General features: G+C 37.0%; 2 protein-coding genes and 1 gene segment (V, D, J or C); all 3 read left to right on the forward strand.

The window, feature by feature from the left end:
• The first annotated feature begins 1642 nt into the window (after positions 1 to 1642).
• LOC121883770 lies at positions 1643 to 5650 on the forward strand. The segment is given in 3 exon segments: positions 1643 to 1682; positions 5112 to 5173; positions 5264 to 5650. Coding segments are annotated over 2 exon segments (351 nt in total).
• Positions 5651 to 7213: 1563 nt separating this feature from the next.
• On the forward strand, positions 7214 to 10409 carry LOC121883883 (Ig heavy chain Mem5-like). The gene is made up of 4 exons (XM_042392347.1): positions 7214 to 7343; positions 8489 to 8790; positions 10010 to 10013; positions 10102 to 10409. Exons 1-4 carry the CDS (start codon positions 7214 to 7216, stop codon positions 10407 to 10409), a joined length of 744 nt encoding a protein of 247 aa, XP_042248281.1.
• A 3699-nt stretch (positions 10410 to 14108) lies between these two features.
• Positions 14109 to 19145, forward strand: LOC121883745 (zinc finger protein 501-like). The gene is made up of 2 exons (XM_042392216.1): positions 14109 to 14411; positions 17642 to 19145. The coding sequence occupies exons 1-2, from the start codon at positions 14145 to 14147 to the stop codon at positions 18845 to 18847; spliced, it is 1473 nt and encodes a 490-aa protein (XP_042248150.1). The 5' UTR covers positions 14109 to 14144; the 3' UTR covers positions 18848 to 19145.
• Positions 19146 to 19635: the final 490 nt, after the last annotated feature.

A 19635-nucleotide genomic window follows, 5' to 3' on the forward strand; every position in this document is an offset into this window, starting at 1 on the left:
CTCAAGTCACAACTCTAATTATACATTATAATTGTCTCAGTTCAACAAACAACAGGTCTATGATGACCAAATTCAATCCACTTCTTCCTGTGAGGAGGAGTCAATGCAAAACCTTGATGTCTTCCACCTCTACTTATCTGTCTGCAGAGAGGATGACAGAGAACAGTGGACACACAGTTTAACATGATGGGGTGTATGACAGGACTTCTGCTTTTAATGATCTTCAGGGCAGGTGATAAAAAATCACAAATCTTGTGTTTAAACTGTCTTTAAAAACTTGCCAACATACAGCAAGTTACCATTTTCTTTTTGTTTTGGTTTAACAGGTGTTGATGGTCAGACTCTGACAGAATCTGAACCAGTGGTTAAAAAACCTGGAGAATCCCACAGATTGACCTGTACAACCTCTGGATTCACATTCAGCAGCTACCCTATGAACTGGATCAGACAGGCTCCTGGAAAAGGACTGGAGTGGATTGCTTTTATACACACGGGCAGTTCTCATATCTATTACTCCCAGTCAGTCCAGGGTAGATTCACCATCTCCAGAGATGACTCCAGCAGTAAGCTCTATCTACAGATGAACAGTCTGAAGACTGAGGACACAGCAGTGTATTACTGTGCCAAAGACACACAGTGAGAGACAGTAATAGGAGAGTCATACAAAAACTACTTCCTCTATTTACCACCACTGATAATATTCATTCCTTCAGTATCACTGTTTTGCAAAACTGATTGTGTTGAACTGTCAGTGATGAAAAGTAGTGATTGGCTGAATATTTAAGTCTTATTTGTAACCTTTATAAATATAGATTATTAAAATAGAAAAATGTTTGTATTTGATGAAGGTGTATTTTTGTGTGTTTTTCCTTGGAAGCAACGCTTACAGATAATGTAATAAGACTAGTTCTGGTTTCATACAATGCTGATGATTAAATTCTCTATATTAATACAGTGAAACCTAAATGTAAATTTTGTTCTGTAAATACAAGAAGAAGAAGAAGAAGAAGATGTGTATTTTTGTGTTTAAGACTGTGATTAAAGCTGGATGAACAAAAACTATGTCCTCCTTCTCTCATCCTCACTGATAGACTCTGCACAGTCTCACATTATTAATGTCCTCAGGTCAACTAATTCACAATTACACAACACACAGTCATCTGAGTACCACTGATGTATGACTGAGCTTTAAAAAATATTAAAAATATAAAATGTAAAAAAAATAAACAAAATATAATGTAAACATAATTTAAAAATCTGACTCTTCCATCACATACTGTAGCTTCATTGAAACCATTGCTGAGAGAAGACAGCAGTAATCTATAAAGTCCAAATTTCTCTGTGTGTCTTCAAACATTTGAAAACACTGAAACCATTCAACGTCTTTTATGCAAACAACAGCAGCAAACTCAACTTTTCATGATATTTACATGATCCTGATGCTGTTGCTGTATTTCTGTTTGAAAGAAATAAGTAAGTAAAGTCAACAAATAATTAAATAAATGTAATGAAATTAGAATATCACATGTAAAGCAGAGATGACTTCCATAATAAAAATCTATTAGTCTCGAGTTAGACCAACATTAATGCTTCATGGGTTTGATTCTATGCAAACTCAGTGATCCTCCTTGTTTCTCAGCTATAAAAACTTCACATCAGACTGTCAGTGGAGATCACAGCACATCAGCTTTACCATAAACCATGTTCTCTGTAGCTCTGCTGCTGCTGCAGCTGGGTCCTGTGAGTCTCTCTGGATTTGTCATACTCAGCAGTTCTTCTTTTTTGATATTTTGTCACAAAACATTTTCTTCTTTTAACAGGTGTGAAGTGTCAACAGTTGACACAGCCAGCCTCAGTGACTGTGCAGCCAGGTCAACGTCTGACCATCACCTGTCAGGTCTCTTATTCTGTTAGCAACTATTACACAGCTTGGATCAGACAGCCTGCAGGGAAAGAACTGGAGTGGATTGGAATGAGATTTACTGGGGCTTCATACTACAAAGATTCATTAAAGAACAAGTTCAGTATCGACTTAGACTCTTCCAGCAACACAGTGACTCTAAACGGACAGAATGTGCAGCCTGAAGACACTGCTGTGTATTACTATGCCAGACACCCACAATAACACAAACCATCAGCAGACTTGAACAAAAACCTCTCATTGTCTGAACACTTGTAACATGAAGCCACCAGAGGAGGAGCCCTCAGACCACTAATGAGTTCAATATTAGTTCCCTTTTACAAAAAGGAAAGAATAAACAGAATGAAACCTTAATGTATGTATTGTAAAAACCCATAATATGAAAGTATAAAACATTTTGTAAATTTACTTTTAACAAGGATTGAGTTCATGGTGTAGGTACTTAAATGTTTTAATTGGTATTATATCACAGTGTATATTCCTATGATGAAAAAATTCAAGAATAATGTTTTATTTCTTAACTTTTATATTTATGAAAAAGACATGTAAGAGGCAACATTAACACATGCATTTCCCCAAATTATCTCCCGGTGGGGGAGATTAAGATTAATAAATACAAAACATAGTGTCATCTCATGCTTTAGTGAAGTTATTTTGTGTCATGATAATTCTGTTGCAAGTGTGTTAAAAATATGAGTTTGTTGGGGGAAACTCTGATATCCAACAACACAAGTTGGTTGTGACTCAAACTTGCAACACAAAATTCAACTTTTGAAGAGAATTCTGATTAAGTACAATTTTCAAATTTAGATCAAAATTCATTTAGCTGGTGTTGCAATTCTTACATCATTGTTTTGTCTGTGAGAATGAGTCAGTTCAAAACTTGGTTGTCTTCCACCTTTACTGATCCGACTGCAGAGAGAGAGACAAACTGGTTACTGTAGTTTTCACTGATATTTTTTTTGACACAAGAAACAGAGTTGATATTCATGTTGGGTATTTTATTTTTATTGACTAAAGAAGATGGATATTAATAACATCCATGTACTGAGAAGTTACATATTTTTCATGTATTCTCATCAGTTTTCATCACTTTTTGCTTACTGGGGTTTTCTGTTCTCTGACATCCTGAATATATGACATTTTGAGAGAAAAAACAAAACAAAGAATAACATGAACATGTATTCAAGAGTTACTTTGCTACTATTGTTTCTGTTAAAATGTATTAATATATTAATTCAGTATTGCAAAATTTCAAAAGATCAATCCAGTTCTCTGCTTTCTGTGAGGAGGAGTCAATGCAAAACCTTGATGTCTTCCACCTCTACTTATCTGACTGCAGAGAGGATGACAGAGAACAGTGGACACAGTGTTCAACATGATGGACTATAGGACAGGACTGCTGCTTTTAACTATCTGCTGGGCAGGTGAAAATATTCACTGATCTGAATAAGGCAGAGCTTTTATTAGTGTCAGCAGGTTATTTTTATTTTCCTTTTTCTGTTGACAGGTGTTGATGGTCAGACTCTGACAGAATCTGAACCAGCAGTTAAAAAGCCTGGAGAATCCCACAAACTGACCTGTACAGCATCTGGATTCACAATCAGCAGCTACTACATGGTCTGGGTCAGACAGGCTCCTGGAAAAGGACTGGAGTGGATTGCAGCTATCAGTTATGTCAGTTATGGTAGTGGTAGTGACACATACTACTCTCAGTCAGTTCAAGGCCAATTCATCATCTCCAGAGACGACAGCAGAGAGCAGCTGTATCTGCAGATGAACAGTCTGAAGACTGAAGATTCTGCTGTTTATTATTGTGCTCGAGACTCACAGTGACTGAGTTGGTTGAGCAGCTGTACAAAATCCTACAGTACTCATCTTCTGGGCTGGTAGCATTTAGTAATCGAGTATGTTTAGTAATAAATTACAGCAACATTTGTTTCTGTATTATGTAAAGTTGTGTGTTCCTCAAAAATATTTTTACTAAACATGAGAGACATCAAACTTCATGATACATTTGTCGGGGTGTAAAATAAAGAAAATACAAACTACTACAAATAATAATAGAGATGTTTAAAAATAATACATATTTTTATGAATTAAGACAACATAATGTCTATAAATAATGTGGAATCATAATATGACGGAGTAAAAACAGTTGTAGATTTCTCTACAGAATCACTAGAGGTCGGTGTCAAGTTTCTCTCTCCTCTTTTACAATAAGGAAACACTCAGATCTGCTTTTCTCATTAATCTTAACTGACTGACACTTGAATCCTACTCTGAACTAAAGCCTGACTCTCCTGCTTGTCATGTACATGGTGTCAAAATGTGCTTGAAACAAAAGTCATGTGTGAGTTTGATTCAGGTAATTTTGAATAACACAGTTTGAATCTATATGATATTTACCATCAGCAGTGACTGCAGCTCAGTCTGTCAGTGTCAATTCATCATCTCAACAGACAGGAAGTAAATCTCAAGATGAACAACAGAAAGCCTAAAGGAGCTGTTGTGTATTTTTATTAAAGCTGGATGAACAAAAACTATGTCCTCCTTCTCTCATCCTCACTGATAGACTCTGCACAGTCTCACATTATTAATGTCCTCAGGTCAACTAATTCACAATTACACAAGACACAGTCATCTGAGTACCACTGATGTATGACTGAGCTTTAAAAGTAAGATTTCATTACAAAAAATATAATGTTAATATAAATGAAAAATCTGACTCTTCCATCACATACTGTAGCTTCATTGAAACCATTGCAGAGAGAAGACAGCAGTAATCTATAAAGTCCAAGTTTCTCTGTGTGTCTGTTTCTTCAAACATCTGAGAGCACTGAAACCATTCAACGTCTTTTATGCAAACTCAACTTTTCATGATATTTACATGATCCTGGTGCTGTTGTTGTATTTCTGTTTGAAAGAAATATGTAAGTAAAGTCAACAAATAATTAAATAATTAAATAAATGTAATGAAATTAGAATATTATATGTAAAGCAGAGGTGATTTCCAGGTGTGTTTTCACTTTGCAGATATACAGTAATAACAGTCATCATACTCTTCTATTAGTCTCCAGTTTGACCAACATTAATGCTTCATGTGTTTGATTCTATGCAAACTCAGTGATCCTCCTTGTTTCTCAGATATAAAAACTTCACATCAGACTGTCAGTGGAGATCACAGCACATCAGCTTCACCATAAACCATGTTCTCTGTAGCTCTGCTGCTGCTGTTGGCAGCTGGATCCTGTGAGTTTCTTTGGATTTGTCACAGTCAGCATTTCTTCTTTTGTATTGTAACTTGATAATTTGTCACACAAAACTTTCTTCTTTTAACAGGTGTGAAGTGTCAACAGTTGACACAGCCAGCCTCAGTGACTGTGCAGCCAGGTCAACGTCTGACCATCACCTGTCAGGTCTCTTATTCTCTTAGCAGCTATTGGACAGCTTGGATCAGACAGCCTGCAGGGAAAGGACTGGAGTGGATTGGAATGGAGCGTGTTGGACAAACCTCATACTACAAAGATTCATTAAAGAACAAGTTCAGTATGGACTTAGACTCTTCCAGCAAAACAGTGACTCTAAACGGACAGAATGTGCAGCCTGAAGACACTGCTGTGTATTACTGTGCCAGATACCCACAATAACACAAACCATCAGCAGACCTGAACAAAAACCCCTCAGTGCCTGAACACTTGTATCATGAAGCCACCAGAGGAGGAGCCCTCAGACCAGTAATGATTTCAACACCAGTTCACTGTTACAGTAAAGAGAGAAACAGTCTTTAAACATGTATAGTGTAGAAAATGAGGAAAGCAAAACAACTTCTTCATTTACTTATTTCATGGGGCTTTAGATACTTAATGACATAGATAATAATGTCTTAATCACTAATATATCCCAGTGTGTATTCCCATGGTGAAAAAAAAACCCATTTCAATTATCTAAACTTTTACATTCATGAAAAAGTAAAGGTAAAAATGTGTTTTTTTTACACTCCAATCCAGTTACATCACTTCAATGTGCAAGTTGTGTGTAATAAAAACTTGAAGCCTTCACCTTCAGTCTATTTTATTTGAATACCATGAAATTACCTGAAGAGCTCACATCAGTTCAGCTTCAACATCAACCGAGTTCTCTGTAGTTCTGATTCTGCTGCTGCCAGCTGGATCCTGTGAGGAGCTTTTTACTGTTTGTTTTTCTTCCAATACAAACCTGATCACTGCTTGAGATCTTCATGTTGGTTCCCACTAGTGGTTCCAAAATCTCACCTTGTCATAAGAGTGACTGAACCTTTGCTCTACTCACCCCTCAGCTGCCTGATCTCAACCAACGAGTTTCACATCTCCTGATTGTTATTTGTTGTATTTGTTTTCAATATCATCTCATTTTACATCTTAGATGTTCTTTGATTTTATTTAATTAATAAACCTTATGTTACTGTATTATTAAGATATTACCATTTAGAAAAATATATATCAATTTTTAGATTTCCAACCAGTCACTGATTTCAGGTTATGTGCATGTAAAGTATGAAAATCACGATGTAGACTTTCTTTCAGATGGGAAACAGTATATCATATCTCCTAAAAGTTATTTTTTGTTAAAGTTGAGACTTTGCGTTATGATAATATGAGCAGAAACTATTTCAGATGGTTGATTTTTGAGATCCAACAATTCAGAGTTTGCTGTAAGTGTTTTAATGTTCTGCATATGGTTGATTTTTCAGTTTTTGTTTTGCGATTTTCTTGTGAATAATTCTTATGCATGATATTTTTATGATTAAAAGAACAAAATTCAATTTCAAGCAAAAAAAAAATCAGATCACAAACTTATTTAAATTCAAATTCATTTGGCTCAAGTCACAACTCTAATTATACATTATAATTGTCTCAGTTCAACAAACAACAGGTCTATGATGACCAAATTCAATCCACTTCTTCCTGTGAGGAGGAGTCAATGCAAAACCTTGATGTCTTCCACCTCTACTTATCTGTCTGCAGAGAGGATGACAGAGAACAGTGGACACACAGTTTAACATGATGGGGTGTATGACAGGACTTCTGCTTTTAATGATCTTCAGGGCAGGTGATAAAAAATCACAAATCTTGTGTTTAAACTGTCTTTAAAAACTTGCCAACATACAGCAAGTTACCATTTTCTTTTTGTTTTGGTTTAACAGGTGTTGATGGTCAGACTCTGACAGAATCTGAACCAGTGGTTAAAAAACCTGGAGAATCCCACAGATTGACCTGTACAACCTCTGGATTCACATTCAGCAGCTACCCTATGAACTGGATCAGACAGGCTCCTGGAAAAGGACTGGAGTGGATTGCTTTTATACACACGGGCAGTTCTCATATCTATTACTCCCAGTCAGTCCAGGGTAGATTCACCATCTCCAGAGATGACTCCAGCAGTAAGCTCTATCTACAGATGAACAGTCTGAAGACTGAGGACACAGCAGTGTATTACTGTGCCAAAGACACACAGTGAGAGACAGTAATAGGAGAGTCATACAAAAACTACTTCCTCTATTTACCACCACTGATAATATTCATTCCTTCAGTATCACTGTTTTGCAAAACTGATTGTGTTGAACTGTCAGTGATGAAAAGTAGTGATTGGCTGAATATTTAAGTCTTATTTGTAACCTTTATAAATATAGATTATTAAAATAGAAAAATGTTTGTATTTGATGAAGGTGTATTTTTGTGTGTTTTTCCTTGGAAGCAACGCTTACAGATAATGTAATAAGACTAGTTCTGGTTTCATTTTGGTAATTTAAAAAAAAAATCAAAAGTTCTGATTTGTTTGTTTCTGAAACATAAGTTTTGATTGTCCAATACATAGTCAAAACCACATGCAATCCTGAAACTGAAGCATTTTACACCCTTAACAATATGTTTCAGGGAAAAAGGCTGTGCCAGATGCATTTACTCATTAACAAATCAAATATATAAATGCTACTTTTTGCACTTATTATTGAAGTAAATCTCAAGATGAACAGCAGGAAGCCTGAAGAAGATGTTGTGTATTTTTGTGTTTAAGACTGTGATTAAAGCTGGATGAACAAAAACTATGTCCTCCTTCTCTCATCCTCACTGATAGACTCTGCACAGTCTCACATTATTAATGTCACCAGCAGTAAACTCAACTTTTCATGATATTTACATGATCCTGATGCTGTTGCTGTATTTCTGTTTGAAAGAAATAAGTAAGTAAAGTCAACAAATAATTAAATAAATGTAATGAAATTAGAATATCACATGTAAAGCAGAGATGACTTCCATAATAAAAATCTATTAGTCTCGAGTTAGACCAACATTAATGCTTCATGGGTTTGATTCTATGCAAACTCAGTGATCCTCCTTGTTTCTCAGCTATAAAAACTTCACATCAGACTGTCAGTGGAGATCACAGCACATCAGCTTTACCATAAACCATGTTCTCTGTAGCTCTGCTGCTGCTGCAGCTGGGTCCTGTGAGTCTCTCTGGATTTGTCATACTCAGCAGTTCTTCTTTTTTGATATTTTGTCACAAAACATTTTCTTCTTTTAACAGATGTGAAGTGTCAACAGTTGACACAGCCAGCCTCAGTGACTGTGCAACCAGGTCAACCTCTGACCATCACCTGTCAGGTCTCTTATTCTCTTAGCAGCTATTACACAGCTTGGATCAGACAGCTTGCAGGGAAAGGACTGGAGTGGATTGGAATGAGATTTACTGGAGGTTCATACTACAAAGATTCACTAAAGAACAAGTTCAGTATCGACTTAGACTCTTCCAGCAAAACAGTGACTCTAAACGGACAGAATGTGCAGCCTGAAGACACTGCTGTGTATTACTGTGCCAGAGACCCACAATAACACAAACCATCAGCAGACCTGAACAAAAACCCCTCAGTGCCTGAACACTTGTAACATGAAGCCACCAGAGGAGGAGCCCTCAGACCACTAATGAGTTCAACACCAGTTCACTGTCATGAAAAGGAAAGAATAAACAGAAAGAAACCATAATGTATGTAATGTAAAAATCTATAGTATGAAAGTATAAAATATGTTGTTCATTTATTTTTAACAAGAATTGATTCATGGTGCTGTAGATACTTAAATGTTTTAATTAGTATTATATCACAGTGTGTATTCCCATGACAAAAAAATTATATGCTATTTTTGTCTAAACTGTTATATTTATGAAAAAGACATGTAAGAGGTAACATTACCACATGCATTTCCCCAAATTATCTCCCGGTGGGTGAGATTAAGATTAATAAATACAAAACATAATGTCATCTCATGTTTTAGTGAAGTTATTTTGTGTCATGATAATTCTGTTGCAAGTGTGTTAAAAATATGAGTTTGTTGGGGGAAACTCTGATATCCAACAACACAAGTTGGTTGTAACTCAAACTTGCAACACAAAATTCAACTTTTGAAGAGAATTCTGATTAAGTACAATTTTCAAATTTAGATCAAAATTCATTTAGCTGGTGTTGCAATTCTTACATCATTGTTTTGTCTGTGAGAACGAGTCAGTTCAAAACTTGGTTGTCTTCCACCTTTACTGATCCGACTGCAGAGAGAGAGACAAACTGGTTACTGTAGTTTTCACTGATATTTGTTTGACACAAGAAACAGAGTTGATATTCATGTTGGGTATTTTATTTTTATTGACTAAAGAAGATGGGTATTAATAACATCCATGTACTGAGGAGTTACATGTTTTTCATGTATTCTCATCAGTTTTCTTCACTTATATTCCTACTGGGGTTTTCTTTCCCCCTGACATCCTGAATGTTATGAGCACTTTGTCAGAAAAACAAAACAAAGCAACATCTTTTAAGGAGGTACTTTTTCTATTAAAACTTAACTAAAATAACTATAAACTTTATATTAAAATAGGTATTGCAAATTTTCAAAAGTTCAATGCGGTTCTCTCTCCCTGTGAGGAGGAGTCAATGCAAAACCTTGATGTCTTCCACCTCTACTTATCTGACTGCAGAGAGGATGACAGAGAACAGTGGACACACAGTTTAACATAATGGACTATAGGACAGGACTGCTGCTTTTAACTATCTGCTGGGCAGGTGAAGATCTTCACTGATCTTTATTTGACATATTTACATTTGTATTACCAACTTGATGCATGTTAGGCTATTTTTTCTGTCTTGACAGGTGTTGATGGTCAGACTCTGACAGAATCTGAACCAGCAGTTAAAAAGCCTGGAGAATCCCACAAACTGACCTGCACAACATCTGGATTGTCATTCAGTAGCCACAACATGGCCTGGATCAGACAGGCCCCTGGAAAAGGACTGGAGTGGGTTGCTATTGATATTGGTAGTAACCAATACTACTCTCAGTCAGTTCAAGGCCGGTTCACCATCTCCAGAGACAACAGCAGAGAGCAGCTGTATCTGCAGATGAACAGTCTGAAGACTGAAGATTCTGCTGTTTATTATTGTGCTCGAGACTCACAGTGACTTGAGTTGGTTGAGCAGCTGTACAAAATCCTGCAGTACTCATCAGACCCCCTTTAAATCACATGATTAATGTCTTCTCTCAGCTCAGGTAGTTCAAGAAAATGATATAATTCCTTCACACCAAAACATCTTTTTTTGGGACCAGTGATATTTTAATTGGGTTTTTAAAGTACATTTCCTGAGAGAGGATGATTTTTTATCAGTACCTCTTAATGAAGATTTTTATTTTTTTTCACTTAAAAAAACGTTTTTTTTTTTGTTTTTCACATGAATTTCAAGTTTAGTGTTGTTTTGCTCTGAAGAACAAGTTCAGCTACAGCAGAGACACTTCTGCTCAAACAGTGACAATAAAAGGACAGAATCTGCAGCCTGAGGACACAGCTGTTTACACAGCTGCTGTCCACAGTGATACAAACCACCAACAGACCTGCACAAATACCCAGCAACCACGTAACCCAACCACAACTAACATGTACAACAATAACTACACGGTCAAAGTCAATACAGATTTTAGACAGCAGTTCAGCAAACTCATCAGTAAAGGTTGCACAGTATTTTAGTGGCCTGTAGATATTTAAGAACATAGCTTGTGAAGAGGAATTCAGCTGAAGAGCCACATATTCAAAAGAAGCAAAATTCCATAAAAAAAGCAAAAGCAAATTTCCATAAGATATCTGCTTGCACTGGAGGGAATCATTAAACACAATGGCAACTCCACCTCCTTTGTTATGCACTCTAGCTTCACTCATAAAACTGTAGATTTGAGGGGTTGAATCGATGCTAAATATTAAAACTAGCATAAGGAAAAAGGATGAAAAATCATAGTCATATCATAATATTTTTTCTTTTTGCTATGTGTCCCCAGTACATTCAAATCCTCTTTTAGAGACCTTTCAGAGATTTCTTAATTTACCTAGTAATTTGAGCCCTCTAATAACATTAATTAGTCTCTTGTGCAATTTTTTTAGCATAGATTATTTTATAATAATTTTTCTCTCTAGAGGATTGATTAAATGTATTTTTTATGTAAGTCATCGCTTTATTATGCTTTGGGTAATTGTTTTTTTTTTATTTATGGGCATCTTCATATATGTATTAATCTGAACTGTATTGTCCTCTATATATTGTCTCTTGCTGTGTGTTTCTTGTCTGGGGCATTCAGTCCTATATATTATTGCCCTTTGGCTCGTGACACCAGTTACTGTTTCCATTGATCACTGAGGTCACACCTCTGTCATTTGACGAGGCTACATTGGGGTTGTCCTTTCACAGATGGATCCTATTATACATTTATATATTGTCGTTGCTGATTGGCTTTTGAATCTCACCCGTTTGTCTATATGTATTTTCATTTCTATTGTTTTTTACGCGGATGATGGCTTCACGCTGAAATGCGTCTGTTTCTGTCGTTTCTGTCCACAATAAAAAAACATAAGAAGATGGATCAGTGAGTGCTGGTGTTTTGTTTTGTTTATTTCATCTTTACCACAATCATGCACCCGATACTCTCTTAAGATTTGGAGCTGTGTGCACTGCTGCTTTGTACCAGATCTTTAATGATAGAGACCATCAACAGTACTGACTCATTACTAATTAGTTATTTAATGATTACAAGTATTAATATGGCCTGACAAGACAAATTACTCTCTGGGCTTTCAGTTGTCGGATAACAATGTGTTAAAGTTAAATAAATCTCATCATGGTATCTTGTCAGCTTTAAATACTCTTTAACATGCAAACACTTTAGTTTTTTTTCCCACAGCTCTTGAATGCTGCATGGGAACCTTTCTGATGACAGGAAATGATGTCAGAGGCCAGTGTGTGTAATGGGAGTCTAGACTGAGCTACCTGCATCTTCAATTGAGTTTCTTTTTCTCTCCGCTACAACATGAAGTACAACATTAGCAGGACAGGGCGGAGGACGCATTGAGGTCATCTAGAGGTCATAGAAGACCTCCAGCACAGTAGCCAGAGACCAGGCCTGGGTCTCACAGCTGAATGGGCAGTACTGGCTGTTCTCATTGGTCAGCTCTGGCAGACACTTCCATGGAGACCTGAGGAGATGGAGGACAGGTCGAGGGAGAAAATGCATGTTTTATCTCATATCTGTTTATAATTTAGTTTAGAATGAATGAGATTGTTTTGTCATTTGCTGTTTCCAAAGTCAATAATGTACTTTGAGGCTCAATATTCAAAATCATATTTGTTTGTAATTTTAAAGTCAAAATGAGAAAAGCATGTTGTCCATTTATTATGTAGGACATATAACAGGTAACAGTCCTACCTCTCCAGGTGAGTATAATGTCGTGACAGAACATTTTTGACAAGGTGACTGTCTTGCCGTAGGTTTCTTCACCCAGCTTCTTGGCAAAGTACAGTTTAGCACACAAAAAGTAACTTACAGGCCACAGCCACTTCTACACACACACACACACACACAGACGTAGTTATTGTGTAGCTGGCAGCAATGTGTGTTAAAACAATGCAGTCTTACTGAACTGCTGTATCACACATCACCAGCAGAGGCTGATCTGACTCACCGGTCCTTGGTGGCAGTTGTCATACAACTTTGCACAATTAAAATGCAGCTAAAATCATCATTATGTGTTTAGTATTGTAAACGATCTCTCAGTTCCTTAGAAGCTCTGTTTTAAAACCAGAGCGGAAATAGAAAGCCTGGAACAATAAAATGTTTCCACTGACCTACAAAAATATATATTTCTCTTTTTTACTTGTCACTTTATTGTAACGCAGGACTTTTGTCCTTGTCGGGATCCTGTAGGAATGATGACTATTTCATTTATGATGAGTACTTTTACTTTTGATACTTGTACAAGTACAAGTGTACACAAACATTCATACATCAATAGAAAAGACAAGCAATACAAATAAAATTTGAATGTCTGAATTGCTCTTTTGACTTTTTTTCAATAGGTTTCTGATATTTTTAGTTCATTTTTGAAACAAGTAAATAGTGGTTTGTTTGCTTTGTGAAATATAATGCAATAAAGTGAAATATTGCCCCATTAAAATAAAAATGACTGACATTAAAATGTGTCATTGCTTCTAGTGTCATTAGAGTAGAAGATAAGTCCTTTAAATTCTTTAAATACACAGTTTAAGTTTTTTTTAGTCCACAGGAAGTTTCCAAGATTCAAGTGTTTCAGGGCAGGAATTACACAAACACAAAAGCTTCTGGGTTAACTTCCGTGTTGTACGGCCCACTGGATATCGTGGATGTATAAAGAGAACAAATTATTATCTTAAGGGTTGGATATCTGTTATCTGTTTTACACTTTGTTTAATGTATTATGTGCTTTATGAGTGAGTGGTTTTACTATTTTTGTCTTTTTCTGTTTTTGTTTAAGTAAGCTCACTAAGACAAATTCCAATCAGTCATTTATTTATAAAGCAATAAAGTATTGAATAAAATGTTATGTTTTGGTGTCATCAAGGTAACATGATATGTCGCAAAGAGCTGTCCCATTCCTATTGAAACCATTCCGAGCCCTTGCAGCCTCTCACACTCAAGCACTTACCAGGGTTTAGGGGGGACATTGGGATTTTGATGACATCACTGATTTTAAAAGCTTTTCTCTGCTCGAGGAAAGTTTTACAAATATAAAACCTCCATGGATCAAACATTCATAATAGAAAGAGTTATAATTAACCTTTTTTGCAGTTCGAGGTGTCGTGTAAACAGTTTTACAGAGGTCTCTTTAACAGTGGTAGTCCATGAGGAAAATGCTTTTTGAACCGCACAGGGATTTTTCGCTGCAATACCACGAGTGGCCACTGGAAAAATTGGCTGCAAGGCTGAAACACGGAGGTGATAAAAAATGGCAAAGACACACAGTCCGTCAGAGAGGAGAGCTGTTGGAGGTAAACGACAGGGAGCCCTACAAGAGCGGAATGGAGGAGAACCAGAACCTGGAGCACCGCACCGACATCTCCGTTAAAAGGGAAGAATTAGGCTCACCTTCTGCTATCACCGATAAACAGGTCAGTGTTCACGACTTCATGATAAAACCGGCTTCAGAATGAGACTAAAGGCACGACGAAGAGTGTGGAGGGTCCGTGTATCGTGAATTCATTTTACTGTTGGAGAGAAAGTCTGAAAAAAGAATCTAAAACACTTCCAGGCTTTTTGTTCACGGACTTTTCTGGCCGTGAAAACTACAATACGATTTCAGTGTTTGCTGTTTTCACCCTGTTGCGAACAAAGCCAGAAAATTATCTGTTGTTGTCTACTTTTTGTTTGAGGAATTTTCCATTCTCCCTGAAAAGTAAAAAGTATACAGCCATGTAAAATTACTCCATTACAAGTAAAAGTCCTGCATGAAAAATCCTATTTAGTAAAAGTAAAAGTACATAAGTATTAACTGTAAAATGTAATTAAAGTATTAAAGTAAAAGTATTGGTTTGGTCCCTCTGACTGATATATCATTCTATATGAAGCATGAGTGTGTAAGCAGCATGTTACTGGCAAGATTTGACTTTCATGTATTAGTGAACACATTCAATCAAACACAAAACAGCATTATATTATTATACATAATATAATGTATCATAAAATTCAATGTGAGAGCGATGGGAGTAGCAATACTTATTAAGATCAGCATCCCATTTATTTCACCTAATACCATCTCTGCTATTAACGATTGCTACATTATTGTTACTGGCAAACTATTTCAGCAAATATTTATGCTCCAAACTGGGATCATGGGAAACATGCTGAAATTGTATGAAAACTCTAAACACACATGACATATTACATAAAACACTGCTGGGTTGAAGATTAAAAATTATTATTGTATTGTAGAAGTGAATGAAAGACCCAATGGCTGGTTTATCATTTTAATGTACAGAATTGTGGAAGTAAGTTCATTGCTCCTTTGCTTTGTTTCTTTGTGCAAGTCATTGAGAGAAGGAATGTGCTCTAGGAGGCCCACTCCTCTCCTTCCATCCTGGCTTGGGCAAGCCGGTTAAGCAGGAAGATGTTAAGGGGTCAAAGGCCACATATAGCTTATGGCTTTTGGTTTCCTGAGTCTTGAGAAAATGTGACTCTTGTTTATCTTAGTGTACATGTGAATGTGTATCTCGTGGCTGTGTGCTATTGGCTGTAATCATATAAGCTGATACACTGACCAATCACCGATCATTTCTCTGTTCCTTCTAGAACTATAATAGAGTAAATTTACTCTTTGTTTGTTAAAAAGAACTGATGCAAATCTTTGTGTGTTCTGTCTCCCTATTGTACAATAATCATTTTTAATCTCCAACCCAGCAGCGTTTTGTGTATTATTTCATATTTGTGTTTAGTGTCTCTAGACAATTTCCACAACATTACAATAAGGAGACAGAACACACACACAGATTCTCAACAGCTTGTCTCAACAAACAAAGAGCAAACCTAATCTATTATAGTTCCAAAAGGAACAGAGAAATAATCTGTGATTGGTCAGTGTATCAGCTTATATGATAACAGCCAATGGTCACGAGATATACTTCTGCATATATGTGAGAGCCATCTTTCCCTAAGACACACAAGAAACCAAGGCCCACAAACCATATGTGGCACTTGACCCCTTGATGTATTCTGGTTATTTTGAGACCCAGAATATCACCTTATTTGGACCTAAGCCAGGATGGAAAGAGAGGAGTGGGCCTCCTAGAGTACATTCCTTTTCCCCATGACATGCAAACAGTAACGAAGCAAAGGAGCAATGATCTTACTTTCACAATTCTGTACATTAAAATGATAAACCAGCCATTTGATCTTCTTATCACCTTTACACACCAGCCATTTCTCATGGGTGCAAGAGCTCCATCTACAGACTGATTTCTGTCAAATGTGAATTATTTCTTCTGTCATAGTCTGTTTATTTTGTCTGTGTACTTTATGCTGGTGGGAGGAAGCAGAGGGGGCGGACCAACTATTTATTCATTGAATTAAAAAGTGCTATATACTTTATCAATTAGGGCTGGGCAATATGACCAAAATCGCATATCCCTATAAAGGTCATTTCATATCCTGATATAGCACATTTTAATTCCGTCCCCCCTCGCCGGCATAAAGTTGCCTCCGTGTGTGCTTTTACATAGCATGCTGGTGTTCCGGATTCAGAGGCGGGACGGAGATCAGACTGATCAGAGCTGTAAACTCTGCCATGAGGGAGGACAAAGACGTTACTAGGACGAGGGATAACATTAAAAGTTATTCACAGCAGAAGAGACAGACAACAGTGGAGAGTTGATGACAACTAAACTTGTTATGTTACTGTCAATGCAATAAAAGCTTTGCGAGTAAAAAGCCAGGAAGAGTAAAGATGGATGGACTCCAAATGACAAAAAATATTGCCGTAGAGAGTGTATGCATCACAATGATTTAAACGATAGAGCATAATATGAAACGATAGACATTTTTCTCTCGTCACACCATATATATCGTCATATCACACAGCCCTATTATCAATACACATGTTCAACAAGCAGAAACATGTAGAAAAGAGATATTTCAATCTGCTTTGTCCGCACTCTCTCATCCACCACCGCAATGTTTTACACAAGCACATTAGCTCGGCTAATAGCTAATTGTTACAGACAAACTCAAATGAAAGCTGTCTGTATGTAGTCTACATGTTTAGCTTAGTTTCCCACATACCTTAAAATTTGGCAAATTCTTGTAAACTTTACTCAGTATTTTGATGTCAGGAATATTATTTATTTTACTGACATTTTTTGATTTCTTCCCAGTGAGATGTTATTGTGTTTATAGTGACTTTGTTGTTGTAGACATTCATTTTGGTGCTCTGTATTTAGTTATATTTAAAATATGAATCAGTTCTAATCCTGCTGTGAATTTATTCTTTTTTAAAATAATTTTAAAAAATTTAAAAAGCAGTTATTTAGAAATGAAAAAGAGCTGATAAGAGTATTGATTAAGAACCAAACTGATAAGGAGTATCAATAAGAGTAGTGACTGTCAGTGTGCAGCCACATATGTTAATATTAAAGTGACAAGAATTTTAACTTTTTTCTTTTACTGACCGATGTAGATTCTGGTTATGTACTGCTTGTATAGTAGGTGGCTTCGAGTGCAGCCTTAATCTGTGGTCAGATCTGGATCCTACATTTCCCAAAACTCTATTTATGGTTTTAGATCAGTTGTTTCACTTTGTCATCTCACTTACTCTCTCTCTCTTTCTCTGTATGTTTGTCTGTTGTCATAGAAACAAACAAGAAAAAAGGGACTCAAACATCACTGCTGTCAGCACTGTGAAAAAGCCTTCACGACATCAGGATATTTAAAGATTCATCAGAAAGTTCACACAGGAAAAAATCTTCACAGCTGTGAACAGTGTGGGAAAACTTTCACTAAAGACATTAATCTAAAAATCCACAAACGTATTCACACTGGAGAGAAGCCGTACATCTGTGACCAGTGTGGGAGAGCTTTCACTAGATGCAGTAATCTTAAAATCCACCAACGCATTCACACTGGAGAGAAGCCGTACAGCTGTGAGCAGTGTGGGAAAACTTTCACTCAAGACAGTAGTCTAAAAAGCCACCAACGTTTTCACACTGGAGAGAAGCCGTACTGGTGTGAGCAGTGTGGGAGAGCTTTCACTACAGACAGTAGTCTAAAAACCCACCAACGCATTCACACTGGAGAGAAGCCGTACAGCTGTGACCAATGTGGGAGAGCTTTCACTACAGGCAGTAGTCTAAAAACCCACCAACGCATTCACACTGGAGAGAAGCCATACTGGTGTGAACAGTGTGGGAAAACTTTCACTACAGACAGTACTTTAAAAAGCCACCAACGCATTCACACTGGAGAGAAGCCGTACAGCTGTGAGGAGTGTGGGAAAACTTTCACTGAAGACAGTAATCTAAAAGTCCACCAACGCATTCACACTGGAGAGAAGCCGTACAGGTGTGAGCAGTGTGGGAAAACTTTCACTACAGACAGAAATGTAAAAATCCACCAACGCATTCACACTGGAGAGAGGCCTTACAGCTGTGAGCAATGTGGGAAAACTTTCACCAGAGACAGTAATCTGAAAAGTCACCAACGCATTCACACTGGAGAAAAGCCGTACAGCTGTGAGCAGTGTGGGAAAACGTTCACTCAAGACAGTACTCTAAAAAGCCACCAACGCATTCACACTGGAGAGAAGCCGTACTGGTGTGAGCAGTGTGGGAGAACTTTCACTCAAGACAGTGCACTAAAAAGCCACCAACACACTCACACTGGAGAGAAGCCATACTGGTGTGAGCAATGTGGGAAAACTTTCACTCAAGAAAGTAATCTAAAAATCCACAAACGCATTCACACTGGAGAGAAGCCGTACAGGTGTGAGCAGTGTGGGAAAACTTTTACTTGGGCCAGTTCCTTAAAAATCCACCAACGCAGTCACTCAGCATTGTGTTGAACATGTTTTAGAGGCATGTGAGCGATGTCCCTCTGCCTCCTCTCCATGCCTTTAATAACAGCGTTGTTCTATCCTGAGCTTCTCTACAAACTGAGGGCTGCCAACTGTAAGTTTAGAATCAACATGTATGCCCTTAGTGGCTCACCTGACCAAATTTTAAGCTCAGTGATTGGTCGTAGTTCATTTCTACCCTTAAAGTTTTGTTTTACAGTTTCATGTTCATCCAAGTCGTAGAAGTGCACAAAGTGTGAGCGATGTAACACTGTCAATGGGAAAAAATGAAAAGCATTTAAAGAAACCTTTAAGGGGGATTTAGGAATCGTTTTTTGATTGTTTTACAGAAGATTGAAGAACTTAACCTGAACATTTAAGTTTAAACTTGAAGTTCAGTTTAGCGGTTTTTAATAAAGCTAGGTTTAAAAGAGAACATCAATAAGAACAGGCGAATACAGGCGAACTGAGGCTGAGAGAGATGTTAGGCTCCTTCGACCTGAGCAGATCTCTGATGGAGAAGGAGGTGAAACTCAGAAAGCTCCTCTGAGAGAGAGAGAGAGTGTTAGGTGTTAGACCTTATCACTAAACTATAACATGTCAATGTTTGAATAGTCTGTTTTAGCACATTCTGTATGTTTGTATTGTTCTAACTAAGCAGTGATCAAAGCAATATTTCAGTTCATGAGTGGTTTTCCACTTGCTGTTGAAATGTTTTTGATTGATTTGACAGGGAGTTATTTGCTTTGTTTCTGCTTGGTGGAAAGCCAGGGGGACTTTGCCATGAGTTTAGTGTT

The sequence above is a fragment of the Thunnus maccoyii genome, chromosome 18 (genome assembly GCF_910596095.1).
Source record: "Thunnus maccoyii chromosome 18, fThuMac1.1, whole genome shotgun sequence".
Taxonomy (NCBI): domain Eukaryota; kingdom Metazoa; phylum Chordata; class Actinopteri; order Scombriformes; family Scombridae; genus Thunnus; species Thunnus maccoyii.

What these genes read in the sequence shown, in the direction of transcription:
- LOC121883883 (XM_042392347.1), top strand. Translation starts at nt 7,214, where the DNA reads ATGAACTGGATCAGACAGGCTCCTGGAAAAGGACTGGAGTGGATTGCT. An exon ending in CTCCAGAGATGACTCCAGCA is followed by an intron (nt 7,344 to 8,488) that starts GTAAGCTCTATC and finishes TTCTTTTAACAG; the next exon opens with ATGTGAAGTGTCAACAGTTG.
- LOC121883745 (XM_042392216.1), top strand. Translation starts at nt 14,145, where the DNA reads ATGAGGAAAATGCTTTTTGAACCGCACAGGGATTTTTCGCTGCAATAC. An exon ending in CTGCTATCACCGATAAACAG is followed by an intron (nt 14,412 to 17,641) that starts GTCAGTGTTCAC and finishes CTGTTGTCATAG; the next exon opens with AAACAAACAAGAAAAAAGGG.